This window comes from Sinocyclocheilus grahami, unplaced genomic scaffold (assembly GCF_001515645.1).
Source record: "Sinocyclocheilus grahami isolate Dianchi unplaced genomic scaffold, SAMN03320097.WGS_v1.1 scaffold530.1, whole genome shotgun sequence".
Classification (NCBI taxonomy): domain Eukaryota; kingdom Metazoa; phylum Chordata; class Actinopteri; order Cypriniformes; family Cyprinidae; genus Sinocyclocheilus; species Sinocyclocheilus grahami.
This window is the reverse complement of record NW_015505709.1, coordinates 1,021,970-1,038,501: the sequence shown is the minus strand read 5'-3', so window position 1 is coordinate 1,038,501 and position 16,532 is coordinate 1,021,970. Positions and strand designations below refer to the sequence as shown.

General features: G+C 36.8%; 1 protein-coding gene across 1 annotated transcript in view; it reads right to left on the bottom strand.

Moving 5' to 3' along the window:
• The window catches only part of LOC107555302 (probable palmitoyltransferase ZDHHC14), a 21,025-nt gene extending 4,640 nt beyond the window's left edge, over positions 1–16,385 (bottom strand). The window contains exons 1-7 of the mRNA XM_016238058.1: positions 15,633–16,385; positions 9,457–9,617; positions 7,164–7,322; positions 6,917–7,054; positions 5,571–5,593; positions 3,126–3,254; positions 657–766 (exon numbers count right to left, since the gene is read on the bottom strand). Of these exons, the coding sequence (XP_016093544.1) occupies positions 657–766; positions 3,126–3,254; positions 5,571–5,593; positions 6,917–7,054; positions 7,164–7,322; positions 9,457–9,617; positions 15,633–15,886 (974 nt within the window). The 5' untranslated portion in view covers positions 15,887–16,385. The remainder of the gene's footprint in view (positions 1–656; positions 767–3,125; positions 3,255–5,570; positions 5,594–6,916; positions 7,055–7,163; positions 7,323–9,456; positions 9,618–15,632) is intronic.
• Positions 16,386–16,532: the final 147 nt, after the last annotated feature.

The window sequence follows — 16,532 nt, the reverse complement described above, 5'->3', positions numbered from 1 at the left end:
GTAAACATGCAACATAATTAGGTAACAGAAATATAACACTCTTTAAAAACGGTTGTCTTGTTTTTCTTAAAGGTAGTAAGCAGTATATACTGTAGGGGTGGGAAGCGCAGGGTACCTCACGATACGATACGAATCACGATACATGGCTCACGATACAATAATATCGCGATAATCGATATATTGCTAGACAATTCTATAATGATACATCACGATATCTGTCTAACTATGAAAACAAAATGCCCGGGAAAAAGTTAAGTGCAAGTTTTCTCTCTTTATTCAAGTCCAAACTGTTGGCTGGAAATCTGTTTATCCTTCGGTTCCTCGTGCTTCCCCATCTTCATAGAGAACGCAGTTCATGGTTGCTCAGAGCGCTTTGGAAAGAAGGTGGAAATGGCGCGGCTGCGGCATTTTTTAGATGCTGGGAGCAGGGAAATCTATATAGAGCGCCTTATTGTAGTAAAATATCGATATTTGTGCCAGATATCGATTCTCGTATCGCATGAAGGAGGACAACGATATATCGCCATATCGATATATTGTCCCACCCCTAATATACTGTGCAGTATGCTGTAATGCAGTCTACTGTATTCCATTTGAACAGACATTGAACATAAAGACATTACAAAAGCAAAAATAGCGGGAGTTGCTGCATTCACCTCGGTGGCAGAGGTCCACACAGTGCAGCGCAGAAGTTGGTGATGAAGTTTCCGTAGCTGTAGGGGTTGTAGTTGCCTTTGCCTCGTTTGGATGACCATGAACCTTTGATCTGAAACAGTGATGAGAATTACAGTAGCTGAGAGGGACAAGCTGCCAACATCAGAGCAGACAGCGAGACGCTCAGAGACGACGAACCAGGGTGAAGATGGAAACGAGTTTTAGCTTGATTATGTTTTGCTTCCTGCTAGGCGTTACGGTGAGAAATACCTCCAAACACATTGATCTTCAAAACCCAGTCTTTTGAAGTGCTCCCGTAACGCTTGTCAGACTTTCCAAGTGTCTCTTTTGATCTTGGTTCACAAATGTAAAAATTTTAATAAACTTTGTATGCAGGGTCCAAAATGAACCTGCGGTCGGGTGATTTGAGGAAATGTACTGGTCATAAATATTCCTTAATGGCCGTGAACATTTTTGCTCCTTCGAAAATGGAATGACAAATCTGTTTACTTCTTGCATATTTATGACAAACAGCAAACAATATTTTACATATTGATATCCATCAGTCGCCGTCATTCTAAAAACATATTTCTAAAAAGAAATGTTTCACATACATTCAAAAGTTCAGGGGTCGGTAAGATTTTTATATATATATTTTTTAAATACTTTTATTCAGCAAAAAAATCACTATATTGATCAAAAGTGACTCAATTATATTTCAAACTAATTGTCTTCTTGTGAATTTATAATAATCCAAAATAAATTATCCTGAAAAAAAAGTATCACAGTTTCCAATAGAACGACCATTTTAAACCGTGATAACAATAAGAAATGTTTCTTGAGAATAAAATCAGCATATCAGAAAGATTTCTGTTGAATAATATAGTAATGGCTGCTCATAATATAACTTTGCCATCACAGGAATTCCTTTTTTTTTTTTACTTTTTTTTTTTTAATATACACAATGGCAATTTTAATTGCAACAATATTACTGTATTTTTAATCAAATTAATGCAGCCTTGGTAAGTATGGATGTAACAATTAACCGCGAGCCGGTTGAAAATCGATTCAAATAAGTGACGATTCAAATCTGTTGAGATGCTAAACAAATCGCGATTAATTTAGGGGTAGGAGTTTATATGAATGCATGTCTGAGGGGAACTTACTGTCTTTAGAAAAGTTTAGATGGTATTTTTTCTTTTCATCATGCCTCTGTATAATGCATATTAAAGTTCATAAGTGCAGCGCTGCTTTGTTTACAGCAGAAACCAGGAAACGCTTTAAGCGCCACCTGCTGGCGGAGAGTGAGTCTGCGTCTAGTTCAGCTCGTCTGCTGTTTCGGTTTCATACAGATATTTTTTATTTATAGTTTCACAAAACTGAAGTCAAATCAATCTGTTTTTGCTTCAAATTTCGAAATTATACAATCTAATTTAGATGCTTAGATGCTAAAAACCGCTCATGTTGCATGTATGCAGCATCTTTGTTTGGATCAAGATTAAAATGCAGTAGTTGCCTCTTAATTTTAAATGGAAAGAGCACAGACAAAGCCTTATTTTGTTTATATGAAGATATTTATTTTATTTGTGTTACTTATTTGATTTGGGGCTTGTTTTAAAATTTCAATTTAGTTTTTTAGCAGACGCTTTTATCCAAAACGACTTACAAATGAGGACAATAGAAGCAATCAAAACCAACAAAAGAGCTATAATATATGCAAGTGCTATATTAGTATATTAGTATAGTGTTATATTTCAATTTCACAAAGAAATCGGCAGCATTTTGTTCAAGCAATAATAAAAGGACACATTTAATTTATAATTTGTCTTAAATCTCATTTTGTAAAAAAAAAAAAAAAAATGTTACATCCCTACTGGTAAGCATAAAGAAAAACTTTAAAAACATTAAAAAAATCTTACCAACCCCAAACTTTTGAACAGTAGTGTGTAAGATGAAGTTCTGGAGAAAAAATAAATAACACTTTCGTTTAAGGACCAACTGTCACTGTTAACTAGTTGCTTACTAGCATGCATATTACTAGCATATTGGTTGTTTATTAGTACTTACAAAACACATATTAATGCCTTATTCTAGATCCCTTAATCCCATATACCTATATTTAACAACTACCTTACCAACTATTAATGAGCAGCAAATTAGGAGTTAATTGAGGCGAAAGTCATAGTTAATAGTGAGAACTGGTCCTTTAAATAAAGTGTGATTTAAAACCTCACAGTGGATTGGACAACTGCATACCTAAAGAGAAACATGCTCTTCACACGTAATCGGACGTGCATTTGCAGCTTGAAGGGTGTTAAATCTGGACCGTTTGTAGGATTTTGTCTTGATGATCAATGTAACATACAGTCCTGGGTGTATTATTCTAAAACACCGACTATTATCCCAGCAGCATATTTGATTAGTTAATGAATATTGAGATAAAGCATTAAAAGTGAATGAGAGGTACTCACATCTTCATTGGTGGTCTGATTGGAGCTGATCAGGTAGGTATGGAAGCCTGACAGTCCCACGATGGACCAGACGGAGAAAAAGCACACCACCACTTCCAGAACAGTACAACCGTCAAGGAAAATAGAAATCTTTACATGCACTACTTCATCCACTTATTATAAAAGCTGACTGGCAGCTTCAGCAAATGGATCCGTATCAAAGAACTCAAGCACACTAGAAATCCTGGGTCTGTAGAGCGTCATCCCACCACTGCAATCCAGACACCTGAATCGCATCTTTAAAATGCTGAAGGTGTGCTCGACTACATCGCACTTCTGGATATGTGCCTGGATATGTGCTCTTTTCTTTGTCATTTGATGAATCACTGCTGCCATGATCAATAGAAAATGCACACAAACGTTTAGTTTTTAAAATTCCATTAAAGGGGTCATATGATGCGATTTCAAGTTTTCCTTTCTCTTTGGAGTGTTACAAGCTGATTGTGCATAGATAAGATCCCTGAAGTTGCAAAGACTAAAGTCTCAAAACCAAAGAGATATTCTTTATCAAAGTTAAGACTCTGCCACGCCCCCCTAAAACGGCTCGTTCTAACACGCCCCCACATATCTACCTCACTATGTGGAAATATTTGCATAATGCGGCCCAAATGTGCCCGCAAAGAAAGAAGGCGTGGTTTCAGTAACCGCAGTCAGTGTTGAAGCAGCATGTCAGGGAGACGCTGTGTGTTTCTAGGCGAAACAAATACACAAAATAATGATCTTTAAAAAAAGCATCATATGACCCCTTTAAGTACCTGTTTTCTACAAGTAGGCCTACTAATATATACTGCAAAAATAACAGCACTAATTTTTGTCAATAAGGCACGTCTATTTAATTTACACTGCCTTTCAAAAGTTTGAGGTCAATGTGATGTTTTAAAGGTCCCCTGAAGTGCCTTGAATCCAGTTTTTTTTACAGTCTATGCTTGAAACACGCAGCGTTATTCTATGTGATGACATAATTTCAACTCTAACAGGAAGACAGGTTTTTAAATTAGCCAATAGCGTTTTGTTTATATCTGCACGGGTCAGAGGGAGCCGTTGAGCTCGGTAAAGCCGCATTTGACAGCCACAGTCTAATAGTTTACCCCTTAGATTCAATATGAAACTCTTAGTAAAACAAAATAGTGATCATAATCATGCTGAGGCTGTGTAGTTTTAAAAGTGTTTAATATATGCTGACTTGCGCATATGATACGCTCCGTACGATGGCGTCTCTGGACGGCTTACTCTCAATTTAGTTGTTTCACCGCGGTTCGCGTGAAACAACGTGAAACCAGACCTCATTTGCCCCACATTAAAGTATATTTTAGTTTAGATGGTTGTCAGTGCATTCGGCAGTGCACTTGAACCATAATTCAAAAACAATATAATTAATTATGACATTACATATGATAAAAGATGATGTACTAAAAGATGTATTCTTAAGTGGGTCAAAAAAAAAAAGAACTCTAAAGTTCAGCTAATTGCATTTAATATAAATGTTACATAATACATTTTCACTGAATTGCAATTAACGTGCAATTAAGTATTCAAAAACATTATATTCAGTGCACTTAAGTTTATCCTTTTAAAACGTATTATTTTTGTAACAGCATTTCCCGGTCTTAATACTCTGGATAATACATGACAATACCATGTTTTTCTTCACTACCATGGTATTATGAACTACCTTGGAGTACCACACTATATGTGACCCTGGAGCACAAAAGCAGTCTTCAGTCGCTGGTGTATATTTGTAGCAATAGCCAAAAATAAATTGCATAGGTCAAAATTATTGATTTTTCTTTTATGCCAAAAATCATTAGGACATTAAGTAAAGATCATGTTCCATAAAGATATTTTGTAAATTTCCTGCCGTAAATATATCAAAACGTATTTTTTGATTAGTAATATGCATTGCTAGGAACTTTATTTGGACAGCTTTAAAGGTGATTTTCTCAATGTTTTGATTTTTTTTGCAGATTTTCAAATAGTTGTATCTCGGCCAAATATCCTATCCTAACAAACCATACATCAATGGAAAGCTTATTTATTCAGCTTTCAGATGATGTATAAATCTCAATTTCAGAAAATTGACCCTTATGACTGGTTTTGTGGTCTAGGGTCACATATGGACATGAATGAATGAATATTTATAACTACATGGAAATCTTTCAGTATCACGCAGTATTTTGAAAGCACCGTGATATTACAATTTGACATCGCTGTCCCATGATGCACCAATCCCTAAGCGACTGTCCTGACACTCTCAATGCATTCACCTTCTGGACTGCTTCAAAGTCAGCCACTGTGTTTGATGCTAATGGTTTCCAGAGGGCATCTGAGGACAGATTCGTGGGTAAATAAAGCCGCACTGAGTGTGCCCTGTCCAATAAACATCTTACAGAAGCCATTTGTCACTACAGCAACCCCAGAGTGCCCCTGCCCTCACGGCCCGATTGATCAGTTCAGTGCAGTAAACAGCGCTGAGCTCTCCATTACTTTGCCCAGGGAGGAAACTGCTTTGTCAGCGGCCTCATGGATTCCTCCTGCCAGTCAACAGTCGATCGATGTGGGAAGCTGAACCATACATTACAGTGATGAAGAACCAGTACTAGGTCTTGAACGGGCATTTCGGAGCAAATACTCACCAGAAATATTGGTCTGAAATGTTTCGTAAGAGAAACGAGTTGAGGTAAGAAACAGTGTTGGGGGAAGTTGCGTTACTTAGTTACTTTTAATGGAAAGTAATGCGATAGGTTACTTGTGTGTTACTTTTTCTCATCTGGGCAGGGCTTTCTTTCTTTCTTTTGTTTGTATGTAAATTCATGTCTGTACAGTAGAGACAGGCAGCTCATAGTTTGGATTGCATGAAGAATAGGACGCAATAGAAGAAAGTTCAACACTAAATAAAAAACAACAGCAACAAAAAAGTCATATTTGCTTGCTAGCGTGGTTGAATTGGGCCATCAAAGGTCAGCAGTAAAGACATTGGTTAATAAAACGGGATTAAATACGTAAAGGATATTTGTGTTATTTAACAATTAATTATTGCAGCTTTGTGTCATATGTTGAGTTGCATTTCGTTTTGATTCATTTCTAGGAATATTATATCTGTTTTTGTGCAAGAGATGAATGAATTCATAATTAATAACAAATTTACTAACAAACATCTATAAGTATATCCAACCTTACCCAGATACATCCAGTACACTTTCGGTACAGTACAAACTGTATGTTCTATATCATTGAAAAATGTAACTATATTATTGCCCAGCAACGTATTAAAAGCTGGATATATAGTACATCCTATTTTTCCTGCGTACATACAGTATACTCACATAAACCAATATATACTATATATCAAATCTCAGCTGCATGACTGTTTATATCATTGCAATCAACTGTAAATATAAAATTATAAAATTGCATACATATTATATGCAACTTTACTTGCATACATACAGTATACAAACGTGAAGCGATATATACTATATAGCAAATCTCAACTGGCTAATTTTTATTATGTAATTATGTCTAAATGTATATGCACACATACAGTAAATTTGACTTGACCAACCGGTTGCATCAGGAATAAACTGTACGATTCTATTTCTATTACGATCTTGAAAACCCCAAACTGGCAAATCCTGGTTTAGGAAAAAGCAAAAACCCTGAGTTGTTTTGCTGAACGCTGTTAAATAGGACTAGGTGTGTTTTGGGACTGAAGGGTGAAGTTATATAAGAGGGTAGGTGGTCAGCACTCTTACTCAGTATTACGTGCGTGATGACGAAGGCGAAGATGAAGATGGTGAGGAAGGAGAGTGAGAGGATGAACAGGTAGAAGAAGCGATAGTTCCTCCTCCCCACGCAGTTGCCCACCCACGGGCAGTGATGATCAAATCTCTCTGAGGAGAAACGCACAGCCAGGAAAATCATATGTTAGCTCTTCTTTACGTGATGCTGACTATTATATAAACATATTTGCAGACACGTATAGTATACACAGATGCTTACCCACGCAGTTGTCACACAGGCTGCAGTGTGAGGCCCGCGGCGGTCGGAAGATCTTGCAGGTGAAACAGTATTTTAGCTTGACTGTTTGACCGTTAATGAGCACCTCTCTGGTTCGGGGTGGTGGTCTGTAGCCTGGGCCACTCGGGCCGTTAGTTGTATCTGTGAAACCAGAACAGACCGATTGCAGAAACAAATTTTTTTTTTTTTTTAAGTTTGAAGAGGAAATCTCTTCTATTGCATGTCAGTATGATGTTATTTACTACAGAAAATCCTTCAGTTTGTAATAAACCAAAATGGCATTTATAGTAAAGCAGTTACAATGGAAGAATATTGGGCAAGGCGTTTTAGAGGGTTTAAATGTTAGATGAGTTGTCTAAATCACGTTATTTTATGTAAATATGAGTACTGCTTACGAGAACTTGTGTACATAATGTTCTGTGGCTGTGCTTTCAAAACAGCAAGTGTTTTAAAGTTTATCCATTGGTCATTTTGTCTTGGCCTATAGACATTCATTATACACGCATTACTGTATATTACCGTTTTTAGGGCAAATCACATTTATTATCTGTGGCAATCGGCAGTATGTCACAGATACTGAATCTGGAAAATTCCTTATATGTATCCTTACAAAAATCCTTACCCTTTATTCCAAGCCATATTATGAACAAATTAATTAAATAAAATAATAATAAATAACTCAATAAATTAACATATTCGACAAATCAGCATATTAGAATAATTTCTGAAAAAATTCAGCTTTGCCATCACACGAATAAATAACATTTTAAAATACATTAAAATAGAAAACAGTTATTTTACATTGTAACAATATTTGACAATATTACTGTTTTAACTGCACTTCTAATCAAATAATTGCAACTTTGGTTGCATAAGAGACTTCTTTCAATAAGAGACTGAATTAATTAACCTGAAACGTTTTCAGTGCTACTAAATATAAAAGTGTGCGCATGGTTAAGCGGTGCCACAGTAACAGCAATAAGCTGTAAAGTACTTGTTTTACGCACCAGCAAATCTGTCCGTGTCTGGCAGTGTATGTGTTGCATTCTATGTCAAACTCTGATAAGAGAAAACGAGCATGGCCCATTAAAAGTTAAAATAGTGTGTGTAAAATAATAAAGTAATGTGTTAAAATAATGTGTGCTCTTATCATTTCGTGGACAAAATCCTCCGAACTTCGCACCGATCAAAGCTGTAGGGAGAGTATGTGCACTCATGTGCACTTACTGTGAAGTGATTTTGGCGCCATGTGCTTTTTAAAACCATTTCCATAGGTTTAACGTAATAGGAAACTTAAAATTTGACTAGAAACGCCAGAGACCGGAAATGTAAAGCATCACTCCAGTCGGGAGAGACTTCCTCGTTCAGGCAAAAGCACTAATATTATGGTGCATTCTGGAGCTTGACAGACATTGTTCAAAACTTCCCTTTTGTGTTCCACAGAAAAAAGTCACATGGGTTTTAAGGGTGAGGGTAAATTATGACAGCATTTTCATTTTTGAGTAAACTATTGCTTTAATGAGCTCACATCTTATGTGACCCTCAACATGCTAAGCATCTTCTAAGCAGCACACAGCACCGCTGGGGCTCACAGCAGTGTTTACTTGCTACTATATTATTCATACAAACAGCAGGGACACATAACTCCAAATCCCGAGCTAAAGTGCACTTCCCTGGCTCAGTACCAGTGATTTCAATTTCTCACCAGTGGAGTCCACTAAATTCTGTCTCAATGAGAGTCCAGCAACTCATTATAGCAGTGACTCCATTCAATTATAACCAGCAAATTCATATTAAATCAACCTGCGCACTGTGGAAAATGTCCACTAATTTGTTGTGTTATGTCATAAAATGGCTAAATTCACAGTTAAATTTTGAATGTAGTACGAAATTGCTGTTAAATCTTCCTTGCTGGCCCTTTAATAATACCCAAACCAACCTATGAACATCCATTATCTCGTGACTGATTAAACTATCAGACTGAATAACATGAACGAATACTCTGAGAGACCGTGAATCTTTGCTAGGGATGAATATTTCAGCAGATTTTATATTACTCTGGTCTGACAGCAAACCTGAGAGAGAGCATGCATTATTCATATCAAATGAGAAGAGAGAATAACATCAAATGTTCTCCGTCTCCTTTTACTCTGAGAATTCTCTGTAGTGCACTGCACAGACCTGCAACCGGAGCCTGCAAATTCAGCTCAATGTGAAAAGAACAGAACGTGGAAAGACAGACAGGAAGAGCGATCATCTTGGCATTTCCTCCCACCTATCTGCCTCTCGATGTCGGCTGCTTCCTCTGGTGTGGCCCTGGGCAGGACGCCCGGGTCGGTGAAGCTCGCCCGCAGCAGCATTCCCATCACAAAGATGAACAGCACTCCTCCGATGGCTGGAATGGCAGGGGTCAGGTTTGATGCCAGGAACGGGCAGCTGGAAAAGAGGGAATGGAAAAACTGGCTGTGAAGGTCATGTGGTGCTGCTAGTAAATACCACCGGTAGGAAATACATGAGATATGAAGGAACCACAACAAACATGACGCTGATGATCAAGCAAAACTGTCAAGACTGCTTATTAATGGTCCTGTCTTTTGGCTGTAGTAAAAATCAAAAGCATTTACAGTCAGTCTGCCATGTAATAACATTATAACTGTGTTATTACAATGTAATAAATACTGAATAGTTCTAAAAAGCACAGTAAACACTTCCTCTGTCTGCAATTTTTTAGTTAAACAGACAGTTCTACCCCAAAGTCAACCTACAAATAGCTCACATATGGCCGATATATGTACAGTATATATGTGTGTGTGTGATACAAACTAATGCAGTTTATTAAAACAGTTGAGACTCATATTTGCTCAAATGTAACCTTACAGAATATTTTCAAAATAATTCACAAAAACAACTTGAAATGGAAATGATGAATTATTCATTGGCTATTGGTCGATTCTGGATCTGATGCAAAGGAAATCCAATGCAAACACAGTTATTAGCCAATACTGATCATCTAAAAATGGCAAATATGGGCTGATTTATTACTCTGGCCAATATATCAGTTTAGCACTAATTAAAATCTTATTCTATTAAGCAAATGCATCCTTCAGCTAGAAATGTTTTCTCTGTACAATTATTTTAAACAATTGTGCTGAGGACAAGAACATCTGTTGGCCAAGCTTTATTTCAAGGTGACGTTTTTACAGTGTAACTACAAAAATAAGTAGAGAGTAACAGGGTCAGAAATTAACGGGGCAAAATGCCACCAAAATGAATAAAAATACCCCCCATATTCAAGATAATGTCATTAATTAACCACAAGTACTTACTATAGGGTTAAGGTTTGGGTTAGGTTTAGTTACTTGTAATTATGCATAATTTACTGTTATTACTATAATAAGTACAAGTAACGTGTAACAACATTACCCATCTGTTATATAATAAACAACAGACGATACATTAGGACTGCACAATTAATCCAATTTCTAATCGTGATTACAATTACGGATGCCACAATTACATAATCGTTCAAAGGCGCACTTACAAAAAAATTAATAAAAAGGTCCACTTACATTATTCTGAATACTTCAGATGTGTGTATGTTTTCTTTCTACAGGTTATCTTAAGCTTTTCCCCCCATTGTTTTCATTTTAGTTTTAGTGGAACATTATAATACCATGCATATTTGAATTTTTTTTTTTATTTAAAGAAGAAACCAAACCAATGTATAGTTGACATTTGAGGCTTAATGCTATTCAAAAGCAATAAAGGTTTTTCAGGAAGAGTGTTTTCAGCTTGTTTATTTTCATATAAAAATATGGCAAGAAGTTGCTTCAAACAATGGTATAAATCTATTCAAAACATCATTCAATGTAAACTGTGATAATGGTAATTAATAATCGCAATTACAATTTTAAGGGAATAATCAACAATTATGATTTTTGTCTATCATGTAGCCCATTTACATTTATGCATTTAGCAGACGCTTTTCTCCAAAGTGTTAGTCAGTGTCAGTCAGCTTGGTATCAAACAGAGGAGTGACTCTCACCAATGAATGAGCTATATGAAAATAATCTAAATCTAATGCATTTTTATGCATTGTTTGGATGAAAATATTTGAAAAAATGAATCCCAACTAGCTTTTTTGTACACTTAGAAGTTAATGAACTGTATCACCATCTGTTTTGAAGCATAAGCAAACGGTCTGTGGTGCAAGTCCCAAAATCTGCCTGCCATAATATCTAATGGTATTCAGACTCCAAGACATAAACATTTAAAAATGGTCTGCACTGCAATCTGATGGCTGCTAAATTGGCTAAGCACAACTAGGCAGAGCAATTGAATTAGCCAAAATGGTCAGATGCTATCGACTATAGCATGTTAAAATAGCAATCCCCCAAGGGACCTTTTAAGGATGCTATATTGTGTTTACCACTGCTTCTAAGATCATTGTCAGCTTTACAGCTCTAAAGATTCCTTGTGAAGTGGTCTCCTAGGAGCAGTTTTGAGGTTGTTATGACGGACTGAGAGGTTACAGGGTCGCTACATCCTGACAGACAAGGACTTTCACCACGGCAAGAGTTGAAGTCTGTTATTAAGTCACATTTTATACTTGGAGATTAAGGTTTCTGAACTCAAAAGTCTAAAGAGTACAGAAACAGTGCTGCTGAATTTGGAGCTGTCAAGATCTCCAGTGGGTACAGAAAAGAATCACCCCCTTTAAAATAATCACATTTTGTTGCTTTGCAGCCTAAAATGAAGACGGCTGTGGAAGATTATTTTAAAGCAGGTGATTCTTTTCTATACCCACACTGTAAAACAATTCTGTAGTTTGTACAAAATCATTTTGGCAGCTGTGGTTGCCAGAATAACTTTGTAAAAAATACAGAAAAACTGTAAACACATTTACGGCACATTTAAATTTTACAGTATAATACTGTAATTTACAAACAAGAAAATTGGAACGTAAACCAGTAAATTCAACAATGCACACTGCTATTAAAATCTGATTTGTACCTTTAACATACTGACAACCACCATAATAATGCAGGTGGTAAAAGAGAAAGCCACATGAAGAATCAAAGCTCATTACGAAGTATAAACTAATATATAAAAGGTGCACAGAGTCATTCATGCAAACACAAAACACCATCATGGTAACACACATGATACTTAAATAATGCATTCAACTTTCATTAAACAACAGAAGATGTAACATAAAGCCCAAATATACATAACTAATAACAAAAACTATTTAAAAAACATGATTATTTAAACAAAATACTTTCAAATGTGGAGTGTCATGCAGGGAATTCTGGGAATATCAGTTTACAGTTTTTACATTGATCTGTTATTTTTACTTCTAAAAACTGTCAAATTAACAGCATTTTACTGTAAAATTACATGAAATGTCTGGTTAGATATTTTACAGTTGTTCCCTGTATATAGTACGGGAACTTACTGTTAATGTTTTTTTTTCCATAGCGTTTTTACAAAATGTTACAGTTAAAATTACACTTATTTTTTACAGTGCACTGTCTCCCATTCCATATTGTTTGCTCTCTCTCTCTCTCTCTCTCTCTCTATATATATATACTGTATATGTTTGTATTTTCATCTGGCTGTTTATAAAGACTTCTCTTTAAAGGAATATTCATGTTCAATATAGACAATGGACAGTATTTGTGCTATTTATTAAAACTTCAATTACAATTTACAATGGAACAAACCATTTTACTGCATGGAATAAAGAAAAAAAACTATACATTATTTCAGAAATATATCCTTAAGACTGAAATATTATGCACTATCGTTCAAAGGTTTGGAGTCGGTAAGATTTTTTTGTTTTATGTTTCTGAAAAAAGTGTCTTATGCTTACCAATTTATTTGATAAAAATACAGTCAAAAACAGTACTACTGTGACATATTACTGAAACTTAAAATAACCATTTTATATTTGAATACATTTTAAAATGTCATTTATTCCTGTGATGGCAAAGCTGAGTTTTCAGCATCATTACTCCTGTCTTCAGTGTCACGTGATCCTTCAGAAATCATACTAATACGCTGATTTGGTGTCCACGATTATTATCAATTTTTATCAAGGTTAAAAGGTGCTGCTTAATATTTTGTGGAACCCATGACACTTTTTTTTTAGGATTCTTTGATGAATAGAAAGTTAAAAGAACAGCATGTATTTGAATAATACATTTTCTAACATTATAAATGTCTTTACTGTCACTTTTGATTAATTTGATGCATCCTTGCTGAATAAAACTATTAATTTCCTTTCAAAAAATATTTTAACTGTAGTGTATGCTTGGTTTCATAGTTTGATAAAATTGCTTATTAGCAGTGGAAAGTTATGCAAGTTATATATAACATTTTCAACTTCATGACCATGCTAAGCTGGTAAACATGATCATTTTATGATGCATTTTTTGTGCAGGCATGCCAGAAAGAAACATGATGTAGCCTAAGTATCTGCAAAGTACAGTTTAAACTCCACATTCTGCTTTCATTTCAGTTAGTCTTATTGCTTAACCCATTTTATTCCTGCCTATGATCCACAAGCTGAGTGCATTCAAAAGGGTGTTTTGCATTCAATCTAACCATTATTGTTTGCTTGAAATGATTTACGAGTAAACATTTTGGTAACACTTTACTTGAAGGGGTGTGCATGTCATGAATATGAAGGAGGTTTTATGCATGTTTATGACAACTGTCATTAAGTGTCATTCGCTCAATTATGTCATTTTTAATGCAAATATGACATTATTTGACCTAACCCTACCCCTACCCTTACCCCTAACCATAGCCCATAACAAAGACATCTCAAACAATGTAATCTTTGCATTAAATGACATAACTGAGCGAATGACACTTAATGAGTTGTCATAAACATGCATAAAAACCCTTCATATTCATGACATGTGTCATGTCATGATTGTGAAGATGTCATGTCAGTCTTATGCACAATCCTTCAAGTAAAGTGTAACCAACATTTTGTGCTGAACTGCGCAACAAACCAACTGCCTTTCACCAGCACAGCGAATGTGTTTCTGTCTGTGGTTTCAGCGATCTGTGTTTAATGGATCACAAAATCTCTGTAATGACTTTATAATCGTTTCAAAAAGCATGACAAGACTAACCCTAGAGCGAAGAAAATACAACTGTGGGCTGGGTAGTCATGTTGTTTCCAAGGAGACACAGGCTGTTCCAAAAGCACACAAAGATCGGGAAAGGGAAACCGTCGCCATGGAAACAGGACCGCACCACGACTACGTTTTGGAAGTTGTGGTATGGAATGTATGGGGCTTGGTGATGATGGGGGATGGGACACCGGAAAATCTGCTCCACACATCCCTCATCCAAAGCAGCCTCCTCAGGATCACACCCGAGAGATTCTCGAACAACCAGCGGCGGCTTACAGGCAAACATGCTTCGAGTAATGCAGAGCACGTCAGTTTCGTACCACCTGATATGCGTTTTAAACTGTAACCCCCCAAAAAGCTCTCTTGTCTGAAGATCTTTGGAAGATATTTCGACACTGGGTTAGTTCAACTTCACCTGACCTACAAAGACAAGGAGTTGCTTACAGCTGCAGTGAAGTTACGTGGACTGAAGTAATTCTATTACACCAGATTTACCACTTGTAAATAGCCTTCAGTGTTAGTGAGAGGGCCGAAATTAGTGCACTGGTTTGAGTGGAACTGCTCTTCAGGATCCCAGACCACATTCAGCTGTCTTTATCAAGAGATATCTGGAAAATACAAGAAGAGGGACCTACACAGACTTGTCAAATCTAGTCTCTAAGATCAAATTTGCATATACTTTTACAGGGCCGTTCTTAGCCGACGTGGGGCCCGGTGCGAGGTAGGGAGCGGGGCCCCCCTTGGTCCGTTCACGATCATGTTCCATTCGCCGCGGTCGCCCAGTGCGACCGCACCAGTTGCACCCCCCCTAAGGACGGCCCTGTACTTTTATGAATGTGGGATGGAATGTGGGACTACCCATTTTGGACTTCATCATTAGTGATCATGACAATCACTTCAAACTCAAACACAAAACAGAACTGTAGTGATGGTAACTGGTGATCAGCTTGATTTCTGTATTCACATATCATGGTATTTACCAATTCCTCCGAGGTCCTTCAAGGAATAGGTCTTTTCTTATGGAACACTCTTAAGTCTTTTTTTTTTCTCGCGGCAATGCCATTAAATAATCATTTTGGGTTCCTAAAAGAAACATTTTTTTAATTAGTGTGAAAAAACTCTTTCTTAGAACCCTTTGAGCAATGGAAAGGCCCCATCATGGATGTTTAAGGTTCTTTATGGAACCACTGATGCCAATGAACCTTTTATTTTTGAAAGTGTGCATAAAGACAAACCTAAAAAACGTAGTGTCTGGGATGCAGAGGAGATACTTAGTTCTCCAGTAGGGCAATGTACTTACTCAAAGGCAAAGAAGAGCCCACTGGTCACCAAAATGAGAACCATGGTAAGATAGAAGACCCCAGTCTGCTTTGCCATCATGATCCGCCCGTTGCAGTAAAACTTATTTCGTCCTTGAAAAACCTGCCATTTCCTTTTGATCTTCTTCTTCTTGGTGTGTGGAGTGTCCATGGGTGAGGAGTTATGTGTGCAGATCTGATTGTACTGGCACTCTCGGATGGGCTCCTCAACCCCAAGATGCATGTTGCCTGTCATTTACCAACCAGCAATAAAACAAAACAAGGGAATCAGAATTCAAATGTCCTCAAGGAACTAAGGAGACAGTTGGATCTTGCAGAAACATCTCTGATCTGATGGAGGAAGCATTACACAACCCAGTCAAAGAAAAGCGTGGAACTGTAACCAAGGAACCATTTTCTTATCTCCATGTTTTAATGAAATCTGCAAGGTTTTAATTGCATTACATTAAAAATGCTACTATTTGCATCCGACACGATGGGAAAGGAATACGCTCCGCGTTGTCTGGTTTACATGTTTGTTTGGATAACTCCTTCATTGCAGATCATGTATCCTCTACACAACAGGATGCGCTCCAGGACGCGCTCCAGGACACAGAGGCATGTGGACATCATGCCCAGAAATGTCGCTTTGTCTGCTGGGCGTCTTAAAGCTTGCAACCCCGTTATTGCGGTTCAGAAGCGCTGCGTTGAAACCAGACCAACTCCAAACATTTGGAACATAACGCTAAAAACGTCCTTCCTAAGCCAAAATTACTCTAGACAAACATTTGTGTCTTTGTTTATTGCTGAAGTGTTTTTCTAACTGCATTCTACTGTACGGACGTAACTTTACTTTCCCTTCAGCCTGAGGCTTTCACTTTTGCTTTTATATTAGCAAAAAA